General features: G+C 55.8%; 2 protein-coding genes across 2 annotated transcripts; both read right to left on the bottom strand.

The window, feature by feature from the left end:
• Nucleotides 1-244: 244 nt before the first annotated feature.
• On the bottom strand, nucleotides 245-3,128 carry LOC136297528 (protocadherin gamma-B5-like). Its single transcript, XM_066197469.1, has 2 exons — nucleotides 358-3,128; nucleotides 245-280 (listed from the first exon to the last, which is right to left on the bottom strand). Exons 1-2 carry the CDS (start codon nucleotides 2,827-2,829, stop codon nucleotides 245-247), a joined length of 2,508 nt encoding a protein of 835 aa, XP_066053566.1. The 5' UTR covers nucleotides 2,830-3,128.
• A 1,059-nt stretch (nucleotides 3,129-4,187) lies between these two features.
• On the bottom strand, nucleotides 4,188-11,614 carry LOC136297527 (protocadherin gamma-A10-like). Its single transcript, XM_066197468.1, has 3 exons — nucleotides 9,075-11,614; nucleotides 4,552-4,653; nucleotides 4,188-4,271 (listed from the first exon to the last, which is right to left on the bottom strand). The coding sequence occupies exons 1-3, from the start codon at nucleotides 11,526-11,528 to the stop codon at nucleotides 4,188-4,190; spliced, it is 2,640 nt and encodes an 879-aa protein (XP_066053565.1). The 5' UTR covers nucleotides 11,529-11,614.
• Nucleotides 11,615-12,251: the final 637 nt, after the last annotated feature.

Genomic DNA, 12,251 nt, shown 5'->3' with positions numbered 1-12,251 from the left:
TGTTGAAGAGAAAACCTCGCGGCTGAAGCTGAACCTGTGACCAAGGAAGCACCAAGGGCTTCCTGCTCTCCATGGACGGGGGATAGTCCCTTCCTCATTTCAATCCACCACGGAGACAGGAAAGCGAAACTCACAAAAACAAGACACCGGGGAGCATGGAGGAACAGTGAGAAACGAATGGAGAGCTCTAGTCAAAGCCTCTCAGCTGAAGCTATCACCGAGAAAAAGTGAAAAACTTCCGCCACTACGTGGAGACATTGATGATGACTCCCCACTGACACTATGCAGAGAATACCCGGAAACAAGGATGACATTTCAGAAAGTTTTTAAAACAGAAGAAGGTGACGCTTTACAGACCTGCGGTGCATTGGGATCGGCGGGCGCCTCTCCCGCGACGGCGCTGCCGCTCAGGCTCGGCTTCTCGCAGGAATCCCCGCCCAGAAGCTCCTCCGCCGACAGGATGGGCACCGGCGGCGGCGGCGGCCAAGCGGCCTCGGGCACGGCGCGGGCCGGCGCCGCCACGCACAGGTTGTAGGAGTAGGGCAAGGTGCCCTCGCAGAAGTCGGCCGGGAAGGCGGCGCCGGCCACCGAGAAGCGCTGCGCGCCCAGGCAGCGCAGCACGGCGGGCGGCCCGGCCCGGCGCAGCCGCGCCAGCACGGCCAGCGCCACGCTCAGCACCAAGAGCGCCGACAGCAGCGCCAGCGCCAGCACCAGGTAGAACTGCAGCTCGGCCGCCGGCGCCTCGGCGCCCGCCGCCCGCTCGCTCAGCTCCGGCAGCGCCTCCTGCAAGCTCTCGGCCAGCACCACGTGCAGCGTGGCCGTGGCCGACAGCGCCGGCTGCCCGTGGTCCTTCACCACGGCCACCACACGCTGCTTGGCCGCGTCCCGCTCGGACACGGCGCGCGCCGTGCGCACCTCGCCGCTGTGCAGCCCCACGCGGAACAGCGCCGGCTCCGACGCCTGCACCAGCTCGTACGACAGCCACGCGTTGCGCCCCGCGTCCGCGTCCACCGCCACCACCTTGGCCACCAGGTAGCCGGCCTCGGCCGAACGCGGAACCACCTCGAAAGGAGTCGCCGCCGCCGCCTCTCCCGGCGCCGCGGCCCCCGCGCCCGCCGCCGGCCACAGCACCCGCGGCGCGTTGTCGTTGCGGTCCAGCACGAAGACGCGCACCGTGGCCGTGGAGCTGCGCGCCGGCGCGCCGCCGTCCTGCGCCCGCACCTCCACCGCGAACTCGCGGCACCGCTCGTAGTCGAAAGAGCGCTGCGCGTACAGCGCGCCGCTCCGCGCCTCCACCGACACCGGCGGCGCCGCGCCCGCCGCGCCCGCGCTGCCGCCCGCCAGCCAGTAGCTCACGCGCCCGTTGGCGCCCGCGTCCGCGTCCCGCGCCTGCACGCGCAGCACCAGCGCGCCCGCCGCGTTGTTCTCCGCCACGTACGCGCTGTACGCCGCCTCCTCGAACACCGGCGCGTTGTCGTTCACGTCCGACACCTCCAGCACCAGCTCCGCGCTGCTCCGCAGCGCCGGCCTGCCCCGGTCCCGGGCCACCACCGTCACGCGGTGCTCGGCCGCCTGCTCGCGGTCCAGCGCGCTCGCCGTCACCACCTTGTACGAGCCGCCCGGCGATGCCACGATCGACAGCGGCGCCTCGCCCGACAGCTCGCACGACACCTGACCGTTCTCGCCCGAGTCCGGGTCGTTTACATTCAGCACGGCCACCACGGTGCCGACTGGGGCGTCCTCAGGCACTGGGCTCGACAGTGAAAGAACTGTGATCTCGGGCGCGTTGTCATTCACGTCCAGCACCTCCACCACGACCTTGCACTGTGCCATCAGACCGCCACCGTCCCTCGCCTCCACCAGTAATGTGTAGCTCCTCGTGTCCTCGAAGTCCAAAGCTTTTTTGAGCGTGATCATTCCGCTCTCCGCGTCCATAATGAACTTCTGAAGTACCTTCGCCGGCATTTTCCCGAAGCCATAAGTGATGCGAGCATTGTTGCCGGAGTCGGCGTCGGAGGCGGAAATGTTTAGCACTCTCGATCCCGGGGCCGCGTCCTCGCGCAGGCTGACGCGGTACCGGTCCTGGCCGAACACGGGTGGGTTGTCATTTAAGTCCGTCACATTGACCCGAATCTTGATAGTTCCGGATCTAACTGGATCCCCGGCATCCAGCGCCGTCAGCACCAACTCAAAAGAGCTCTGCTTCTCCCTGTCCAAAGCTGTTTCCAGCACTAATTCCGGCTGATTACTTCCGTCAGGGCTCTCCTTCATGACCAGAGAGAAAGACGGGTTCCTGGTGAGCTGGTAAGTCAACAGCGAATTGCTTCCTTCGTCCGCGTCTTGGGCCATATCCAGCGGAAATCGAGCCCCGGGGGGGGTCCATTCCCCTATATCGAGTTCCAGAACAGCGTTACTGAAGGTCGGGGAGTTGTCGTTCACATCCTTGATGGCCACTTCGACATGGAAAACGTTCAGCGGGTTGTGCACCAAAGCCTCGAAGCTGACGGAGCAGGTCGCCGACTCGCCGCACATCTCCTCCCGGTCCAGTCTCTCGTTCACGTACAGGTTCCCGTTCTCCTCATTCACAGTGAAATATTTCAGCTGCTTCTTGCCGGCAGACGCCACCTGCAGCTTGCGCGCCGGCAGCTCGTCCGCGCTGAGCCCCAGGTCCCGCGCCAGCGGCCCCACCAGCGAGCCTCTGCCCAGCTCCTCGGGGATGGCGTAGCGGACCCGCTCGGCCGCCGCCCGCCACCACACGCACAGCAGCACCGCGCCCAGCAGCGCTCGCCCGCCGCCCGGCCCGCGCCTCTGCCGCCGCCTCACCGCCATTCTCTGTGGCCACAGCTCGCCGCGCTCCTGCCGGACTCCTGCCGCTGCCCTGCCTCCCTTCCAGCCGCTCTCGCTCTCACTACAGCCCGCTCGGCCCGCCGCAGCGCAGCCGGCCCGCAAGGGCCGCCTCGGACGCCGCTGCTCCCCGACAAGCGCCGCCTTTCGCCCCCTCTTTCCGCCGCCGCTGCTGCTGGTGCTGGCGGGGCCGCTGGCGCTGTGGCCGGCGCCGGGCGAGCGAGCAGCCTGCGGGGGCAGGACGCTGCGGCGGCCGCGGCTCCAGCGCCGCTCGGCGGCGGCCAACAGCGACACCCGGAGGCGCCGCGACGCCACTGCAGCCGCCGGATGGCCGCGCTCCAGGGGGCCCGGCTTTGGGCGGGGCTCGGGGGTTTAACGTGATCTCAAAATAAAACCTTAACAATTTAGGTGCGCTGTTTAATGCTTTCAAGTCATCTGTATGATTTGCCATAAATGTAGAGAAGAAAATATTTAATCAAACGTTTATTGCAAAGCAATAATTGAAGGAAGTCATTTAATCTTAACAATATCAAGGCACATCTAAGGATACAGTAAACTCTATATATGTTTAAAGGCAGGAAAATCTATAAGTATTCTGTCATGTATCTTCAATTCTGCTTTCCTGTGTTTGGTCGAATTAAGTTGAGGTATAGTTCGGCCTAAAACAATGTTTTTATCTTTATGCCAAGCATATAATTTCTCTTCTGTTTCTGATTCAGAAAAGCTGCTTCTTTTGCATCTTTCTATTTCAGAACCTGATGATACAAAGGCAGAGCCGCCATGACTCATTTATACACCCAAAGAATTCTCGGGGTTGAACGGATCCTTTAAAATAATTTAATCCACTCATCAGTGAAAAACAGGGGCATTCTTCACTAGAACAGGTTACTGAAAGGCCATCCAACCTCTCTTGAAGCCTTGCATTGCTGGCACATCCATAACACTTTTGGGCAACTCATACCAGTGTCTTACCACCCTCATTGTAAAACATTTTGACTAATCTAAACCTAAAACATCTCTCTCTACCTTTCTTATAACTATTCTTTATAAATTGAAAAGACACAATAAATTATACTCAAAGCTTTCTTTTCTCAGACTGAAGGATGTGAGATTTGTCAGAGCTTCTTCATGGCAGAGATGTTCCAGTTCTTTGACAATCTGTGTGGTTGAAGAAATGTAGAGGGGAAAGACCACCTACCTCTTCTTGCTGATCATTCTGCATGTTATGCAAGTCTGGATGAAATCTGGGCAGCAAGTGGACATTCCCAGCTCATGACCCATTTTTCAGCCACCCAAAACACTTCTCTGTAAGGCTGCTCTCACTCCACCACTCTCTATTTAAACTAGGGATTGCCCTGAACCGTGTGCAGGACCTTGCACTTGGCCTTCTTGAACTTCAGGAAGTTTGTACAGGTCCACTGCTCCAGCTGATCAATAAACATCATCCCTGACCTCTCACTGATCAACTCAGCTTGGTGTCAGATGCAAATTTCCTGAGGGTGTGCTTGATCCCGCTGTCTATGAAGGTACTGATTAGCATTGATCCCAGTATAGACATCACAAACTACTGATTTCCACTTGGACATGGAGTCCAAGGGTCTAAAGTTCCTGGGAAGAGACTATCCAGCCTGTTCCTCAGCCATTTAACAGCCTCAGGGTGTGTGCCCAGCATGGTCTGGGTGATTGGGTGGGAGACACTCTGCGCACATTCTCACACTGGTTCCTGATCTGTTCATGGAAGTCTTGGCTGGTCTCGGTGGCCACTCTGCACTTTGAGGACTGCAGCAGAGATGTTTCTGCATTTTTACACTACAAACAAAGTGTACCAGGGTGAGCACACATGTGGTTATGAAACCTTCCTCTTTACAGCGGTAAACATCACAGGTGTGTGTGGGAACTGCACTTGGGCAGTTGGCACAGAGGAGACCTTCCACATAAGATCAGACACACTCAAGTTGACCTCATGAACACAAACAAAAGTTAGAACCACGTGGAAATGTACAGACCAAGTGCATCAACATTTTGTAGGCCACACTTACTGACCAAAAGCAATTCCAATTGCATGGCACTCCATCAGGCACAAGCATATGTTATGTATCACATTCCACAGACAAGGGAAATTACCATTTGTTCTTCTATACTCTCACATACAGAGGTCTCCTGTCTTCTCTCCCATGCTGCACACCTGTTTCTTTGCTACTGCTCCTTAACATCACTGGCAAAATTTATCATGATGGAATAAAGCACCATTATCGTATCAAGAAGGCAGGTAAAATTATCTGCCCGTCAGCATTCTGATAAGAAACTGAAGGATTCTAAAACACATGAAGGATAAACAACCAAACTAAAAGATTAGCAGTCATCCAACAGAGAATGGCTCATCTAACTAATGGCTCAGAGGAAATCTCCTGCCCTCTTTTATCACACAGTGTTCCACAGAGATACTGCTAAGGTGATGTTTACCTCCCTTCACCCCAACAGTAACAGAACTCAAAGGTACCTCAAACCTTTCACACCTGCTGTAGCATGGACAAGAGACACTAATACAGGATGCATTGCTGAATGAACCAAAGTGGATAATCACAATGAAACCCTCACAAGAAAAGAAAATCATGAATGAAAAAAAAAAAAAAAAAAGGAAAGCAAAACATGCATCAAACAAGTATTGCAAGGAAGCATTCGAAGACAAGGGGTAGCTGGAGAAATTCACCAGGAAATTTTCTTGATCTTCACTGTGGGCATTGGAATTCATCTCTGTGAACACCTGGAAGTCACTGAGGCCTCAAGGTGCAAGCGCAGCCCTAAACTCTTACACTGGACTGCATACTAGTGGGGTTCATTACCAAAAATAATCGTCAGCTCTCAGCAATTCTATTTGGTGACCTCCCAAAGAGATGAAATACCAGAGGCCTCTTTCTCAACTTCACCCTTCTAAGAAATTACAACAGATCCACGTCTTCCTTTTCATTCACATGCCTCACACACCCAGTTCTGTCCTTGGTGGTTCAATTAGGTATTTGCTGCCAAATCAGAGTCATAATTACAAAAGAAGAAGCACTCACCAGAAATTGGTAGAAAGACCAAGACCTTACAGGAAGCAAAAACCTGAAAGTCTAATTGCAACTATAAAGACATTACATCATTATATTCCTGGGAGTTACAAATGAGTAATGAAATTTTCATAAAGGAATTATAAGCCATTCTACACATGCATCGTGGGTCTACCTCCATGGTTTTCAGGAAATACTTTACTGCTGGAGGAGAGGCATTGCCTTTCAGGACAGGGATATCAGGATCAAAGTAAACAGCACAGACCTCAGCAATGGCCTTGGCATGAGGCCTGAAATCAAACCGTTTTCCAGACAAAGACACCCTGACACATCGATTTTCTGAATTCAAAGCCAGTTTCTCCATCTCCTGGCTCTGCATCCAAAGCCCTTTTTTTTGGCATCATGGACAACACCCAGCTTCTAACCATTCATCAGCCACAGGGTAAAGAGCATTTCATTCAGTCCCGTTTGAGGGAAACATAAACTTAGCTGATGTCCACCTTCAAGGTATGGATGAGACCTGCTCTCCCACCCTGATAATTATGAGACATCTTTTAGTGTTTCACACAATCACAGAATCATCAAAGCTGGAAGAGACCTTCAAAGTCATCTACTCCAGACCAGCACCACCATAATCAAGCACAAGATCTCCAAGAGCTACATCCAGAAGCCTCTCAAACACTTCTAGTGATGGTGACTCCACCACCTCTCTGGGCAAGTCATTCCAGTGCCTGACCATTCTTTCAGAGAAAAATATTCAAATATCTCATCTGAACCTCCCCTGGCACAACTTAACGCCATTTCTTCTTGGCCTTTCACTTGAGACATGGCAGAAGAGACCAGCACCCACTTCATGACAACCTCATTTCAAGTGATTATGAACAGCAATGAGGTCCTCCCTGGGCCTCCTCTTTTCTGAGATTAAACAACTCCTGTGCTCCTCATCAGCTTCACCAGCTTTTATTTCTTTGCAGGATTGCCAGGCAAAAGGAGGTCTAGCCTTACTCCTTCACAAGAAATGAACAAACAAATAAAACACAAAAAGATTTAGAAACCCTCAGAAGTGCATGAACCAAAGATTCCCATTTCAGATTGTGTCAGCTGTCACAGGTTCACAAAGGAAATTAGTTTGTAAAAAGTAGTCATGCTCACACAGGAGGTCACACCATACACCCCAGATACAGTCATATCTTGGACCCTGAAAACAAAAAGGCTTACAACCACAGCTCCGGGCCTCATCTAAAATCCAGGACAAACTGCACATTTATACCTTTTTTTAGCCACTTCACTCTCCTGCACAGGCCCTGTCTCTGGACAGATCAAAATCTTTCCCTGTGCCAAACATCACACTAAAGGAAAATTAAATTGGAAGACAAATTCTGTTGAAAGAAAAGCTGCACACACAACTTCTCAGATCCCAAGCATCACAACAAAGATTATTCTATTCCTCCCAAGACTTTGAAGAAATGCAAAATCCTATAAAGACCATGAGTTCTTACCAGGTCTGTTAAAGACCCAGCCATCAGAGTATCAGCTCAAAGAAAACATCACACACGAGCTCTCTGAAGGCTGTGTCATGTCATCACTCTTAATGCAAAACCATGCTGAACCCAAAGCTGGGCAATTCGAGTCCAAACCAATCAATGTCAAAAAATAAGACTTCTTCAGAGGTATTTTCAGAATACCAGGTATAAATCCTAGGAGTCAACACAACACATGCCATTTTCCACCAGTACCTCCTCATACAGTGCATGCCAACCCATCCCCTCTAACTCTTCACGCCTCACATCATTATCACAGATCTTCAAACCGGGCAGAGAGACTCCACCAAAAGAGAAGCTGCTCAGACGTCTCCTTCCCATGGCTAATATTTGACTCTTCACCATGTGCATGCACAAACAAAAGCATTGATAACAGGGACATGCTAAAGAAACGCCTGTGAAAGTCCTCTTCGATCTGTAAACATGAAAGGCATGTACAGAACAGCCGGGCAAATACAACTGACCCGATCCTCCACACACTTGCAGGGAGAAAGAATCATCTTCAGACCATCAAAGAGCAAGGAAGGGAGCAAACAGCTACAGAAAGGAACAAATCATGACACACTCTTCTCGATCATGTAACTAAGAGTAGGTAACAGGTACCTACTAACAGTAGGTAATATAGGTGTTTACCAAACAGTGAATGCACCAAATGCTCTTCCCAAAGCTCCCACATGACCTTGGTCTCTGTGCAAAGGAAGCTGCATTTCTCTGCTCACTTCTCTTCTGTGGAGACACCTCAGACTTCTCAAAGGAAAACAGGAGCAGTGCTCCAGGAGAGCTTGGGTCAGTGAATGTCTGTACAGGACCAATCACCCTCTCCTCATGACTAACTCTACCCCTTGAATCTTTCCCCTCCCACCCCCGCCAAGGCTCTTGCCAACACCCGTACTTTACACCCAAGGCACACCTAGTTATACTTGGCAGAGCTCAGCCTTTAAAGACAGCAAACCAACAAAGCACCTCTGCCAGTCCCTCCGCTATTTTCTCCTCCACCTACAACCACCCATCGGTGGGAGCCTTTCAAGAGACTCCTTCATCTTCATATCAGTCACACAGACATCATCAAGGGAGCGGCTGTATGCGGCCCATTCTCCTGAAGGATCAGACGAATGCAAAGATATTTCCTACTCACCACAATTTATACAAAAAGGCTGACAAGAGTACAAAGCATGAGCAGTGAAGTTACACTCAGAGCAGTCGAGATTACAGTAGAGATACTCTCATCCCAATCAAGCAGATGTAGGCTTGGGAAGACACCTGAACCAGCTAAGAATGAAAACCTCAACTTGCTACTTATGCAACCCATCCAGTCAGAACAGCTAATACTGAAAGGAACAGGGGTATTACACATGCCATGGCATAAAAACTGCTTAGTACCCCATGAAATCACAAACACTCATACAAACCTCTAGGCACTATCAGACTCAATACATCCACCTCCCCAAAGACCCGGAAAGCAGAGCACGGACCCCCACCTCCCTCGGCAAGAGGCACCAGAACAAAACACCAAAATGAACAAAGCTCTGCTGTACTTCTCAGTAAACCTCCGTGCACAGGAAACAGACCACGGGGAAGGCAAGAATCGCAGAGCAGAAGCGGAAAGCGCCGCGGAGGCTATATTGCCCGAGGAACTCACCGGGAGCGAGGGAGCGGCGGGATCCGCGGGGAGGGCGGCGGCCACATCCTCCTCCCCGAGCAGCGGCGCGGGCTCGTCGGGCAGCGGGCGGGCCGGGAGGGTGTCGCAGCAGCTGGCGCCCGAGAAGCGCAGCTGGCTCTTGCGCGAGTCGGCCGTGAGCGACACGTCGTGCGAGTAGGACTGCAGGAAGGCGCGCACGCCGTCGATGCCCACGAAGTGCGACACGGGCACGCCGCGCAGGGCGCCGCTGTCGGGCGGCAGCAGGTGCTGGCGGCGCCAGCGGCGCAGGCGCAGCGCCAGCAGCAGCAGCAGGAAGGCCACGAAGAGGCACGACACGGCGGCCACGGCCAGCACCAGCCAGCGCGTCAGGCTGCCGGCCGCCTCGGCCGGCGCCGCCGCCTCGGCCGCGCTGCCCAGCTCGGCCAGCAGCTCGGCCACGCTCTCGGCCAGCACCACGCTCAGCGTGGCCGTGGCCGACAGCGCCGGCCGCCCGTGGTCCTTCACCACCACCACCAGGCTCTGGCGCGCCGCGTCGCGGGCCAGCGGGGAGCGCGCCGTGCGCACCTCGCCGCTGTGCAGCCCCACGCGGAACAGCCCCGGCTCCGTGGCCTTGGCCAGCTCGTACGACAGCCACGCGTTCTGCCCCGCGTCCGCGTCCACCGCCACCACCTTGGCCACCAGCGCGCCGGGCTCCGACCAGCGCGGCGCCAGCTCCACGCCCGACCACGGCCCGCCCGAGCCCGCCGCGGGAGCCGCCGGCGGGTACAGCACCTGCGGCGCGTTGTCGTTCTCGTCCACGATCTGCAGCCGCACCGACACGTTGCTGCTCAGCGCCGGCGCGCCGCCGTCCTCCGCACGCACCCACAGCTGCAGCTCGCGCACCTGCTCGTAGTCCAAGGAGCGCAGCGCGTACAGCGCGCCCGTCTCCGCCTGCACCGACACGTACGACGACAGCGGCGCGCCCCGCACCCGCCCCTCCGACAGCCGGTAGCGCACGCGCGCGTTCTGCCCCCAGTCCGCGTCCGTGGCGCGCACCCTCAGCACCAGCGCGCCCGCCGCGTTGTTCTCCGCCAGCCGCGCGCTGTAGCGCTCCTCCGCGAACACCGGCGCGTTGTCGTTCACGTCCAGCACCCGCAGCGCCAGCACCGCGCTGCTCTGCAGCGCCGGCGACCCGCCGTCGGCCGCCCGCACCGTCACGTTGTACTCCGACACCTGCTCTCGGTCCAGCTCTCTCGCTGTCACCACACGGTAGAAATCCTTAAATGTTTTCTCCAGTCGGAACGGGACGCCCTCATCCAGCGAGCACCGAATCTCACCGTTCTCCCCCGAGTCGCGGTCCTGCACATGCAGCAGGGCGACCACGGTCCCTGACGGGGCATCCTCAGAGATCTCATTTAGAGTCGAGGATATTGTGAGTTCAGGGGCATTGTCATTGACATCCGTTATGGTAACCACAACAGTCGCCGTGTCGAAAAGAGCTCCCCCGTCATTTGCCTGCACCTCCAGTTGGTAGGAATCGCCTTCCTCGAAGTCCAGGCTCCGCAAGAGAGTGATTGCTCCTGTGTCAGCATCTAGCTGTAAAATCTGCGATGCTTTCTCTGTAATTTTCTTAAACGAGTATTTCACGTCCCCGTTCAGTCCCTCATCGGCGTCCGTGGCCCTGACGGTGACGAGGACGGAGCCCACGGGCACGTCCTCGGGCACACGCACCGTGTACTCCGCCTGGCTGAACATGGGCGCGTTGTCGTTCGCGTCCAGCACCGTCACTCTGATCCGAGCCGTGCCCGTCCGGGCCGGATCGCCGCCGTCACTCGCCCTCAGCACCAGCTCGTGAAACGCCGCCTCCTCCCGGTCCAGCGCCTTCGCCAACACCAGCTCGGGACGCTGATCGCCGCCGGGGCCCGCCTGCACGGCCAGCGAGAAGTGCTCGTCGCCGCTCAGCTCGTAGCTCTGCAGGGAATTCCGGCCCGAGTCAGGATCATGTGCGTCTGGCAGGGGAAACCGCGAGCCCTTGGTTGTTGTCTCATACATCCTCAGCTCTGTTTCTGCCTGTCGAAAGCTGGGTTCGTTGTCGTTAATATCCGTTATCTCGACTTCGATTCCGTACACCTGCATCACCCCCTCCACTATCAGCTCACAGCTCAGCACGCATTGCTGCACACTCTCGCATAGCTGCTCTCTGTCGATCCTCTCCGCCGTCACTAAATGTCCCGTCTTCCCGTGCAGAGCGAAATGCTGGGTCCTACCTTTGTCCAAGATACGAACGCCCCGATCTCGGAGCGCCGGCAGCTGCAGCCCCAGGTCCTTGGCCACGTCGCCCACGAACGAGCCCTTGGGCATCTCCTCGGGCACCGAGTAGCGCAGCTGCCCCCACGCCGCCTCCCACGCCGCCAGCAGGACGGCCCAGAGCAGAGCTCGCTGCCGCCGGCCCCAGCGCCTCCCCGCCGCGCACATCTCCGCCGCGGCACCGCCGGCACCGCAACACCGCCGATCCGACTCCCGCTGCCGCTCAATGTTCTCAGCTTCTGCACCCTGCGCTGCCGCCGGTCCCTGCCTGCAGAATGGACCGGCACCAAGGGGACGATCGCGGCCCGCACGGTCGGACAGAGAGCCAGCAAGCGAGCGAGCCGCTTCGCAGCGGGCGGGGCTGCCGGTAGCGCTCCGAGCTTCCTCTCGCTCCTCTCGGTCAACAGCGGCGCCCGCAGCCTCCTCCCGGCACTGCAGCCACCGAGCGCTGCCCAGCGCTGCCCGCCGGCCCTGCTGCACACACGGGACAGGAGCCACCGAGACGTCGCTTTTCGTCCAGCGCCGATCTCCTGCCTCCCCTTTTCTTCAGCCCATCTCTGATTTGATCCTCCAGGGCATCATGATCGAGAGGAAGGCAGAGGCATTCCGTGGCGCGCTTCTTCTACTGCACGGGAAACATATGTCTTCCTATTGTCATTATATCTTAATTAAAACACATTTTTCGTACATTATCCTATAACTTATTGTTAGTCTTATCCTTTTTTTTTCAAAGGGATCTTCAACAACAGGCTCTCAGAGAGAAAACGGGAAGATAACCGCATCCCGAAAGACCAGAGTTATCACGTTCATTAACACAAGCGGGGCGAGACTAATTGCATGCTTCTTGAAGTCAGGGAGCTAATTGTTACAGGACTGAATTACAGATACAGA

Source organism: Chamaea fasciata, unplaced genomic scaffold (assembly GCF_029207755.1).
Source record: "Chamaea fasciata isolate MVZ Bird 193981 ecotype frontalis unplaced genomic scaffold, bChaFas1.0.hap1 SCAF_15, whole genome shotgun sequence".
Taxonomy (NCBI): domain Eukaryota; kingdom Metazoa; phylum Chordata; class Aves; order Passeriformes; family Sylviidae; genus Chamaea; species Chamaea fasciata.
The sequence above is the reverse complement of the archived record's forward strand: the minus strand, read 5'-3'. Positions and strand labels throughout refer to the sequence as shown.

Bases quoted from the DNA above. Each gene is read 5' to 3' on its own strand.
- LOC136297527 (XM_066197468.1), bottom strand. From the start codon at position 11,528: ATGTGCGCGGCGGGGAGGCGCTGGGGCCGGCGGCAGCGAGCTCTGCTC. The intron at 4,654-9,074 runs GTGAGTTCCTCG...CTTTGTTTGTAG, and splicing joins CCGCCGCTCCCTCGCTCCCG to TGTAAAAATGCAGAAACATC. The intron at 4,272-4,551 runs GTGCGCAGAGTG...TTTATTGATCAG, and splicing joins TCAGGAACCAGTGTGAGAAT to CTGGAGCAGTGGACCTGTAC.
- LOC136297528 (XM_066197469.1), bottom strand. From the start codon at position 2,829: ATGGCGGTGAGGCGGCGGCAGAGGCGCGGGCCGGGCGGCGGGCGAGCG. The intron at 281-357 runs GTCTGTAAAGCG...TTCTCTGCATAG, and splicing joins CCGATCCCAATGCACCGCAG to TGTCAGTGGGGAGTCATCAT.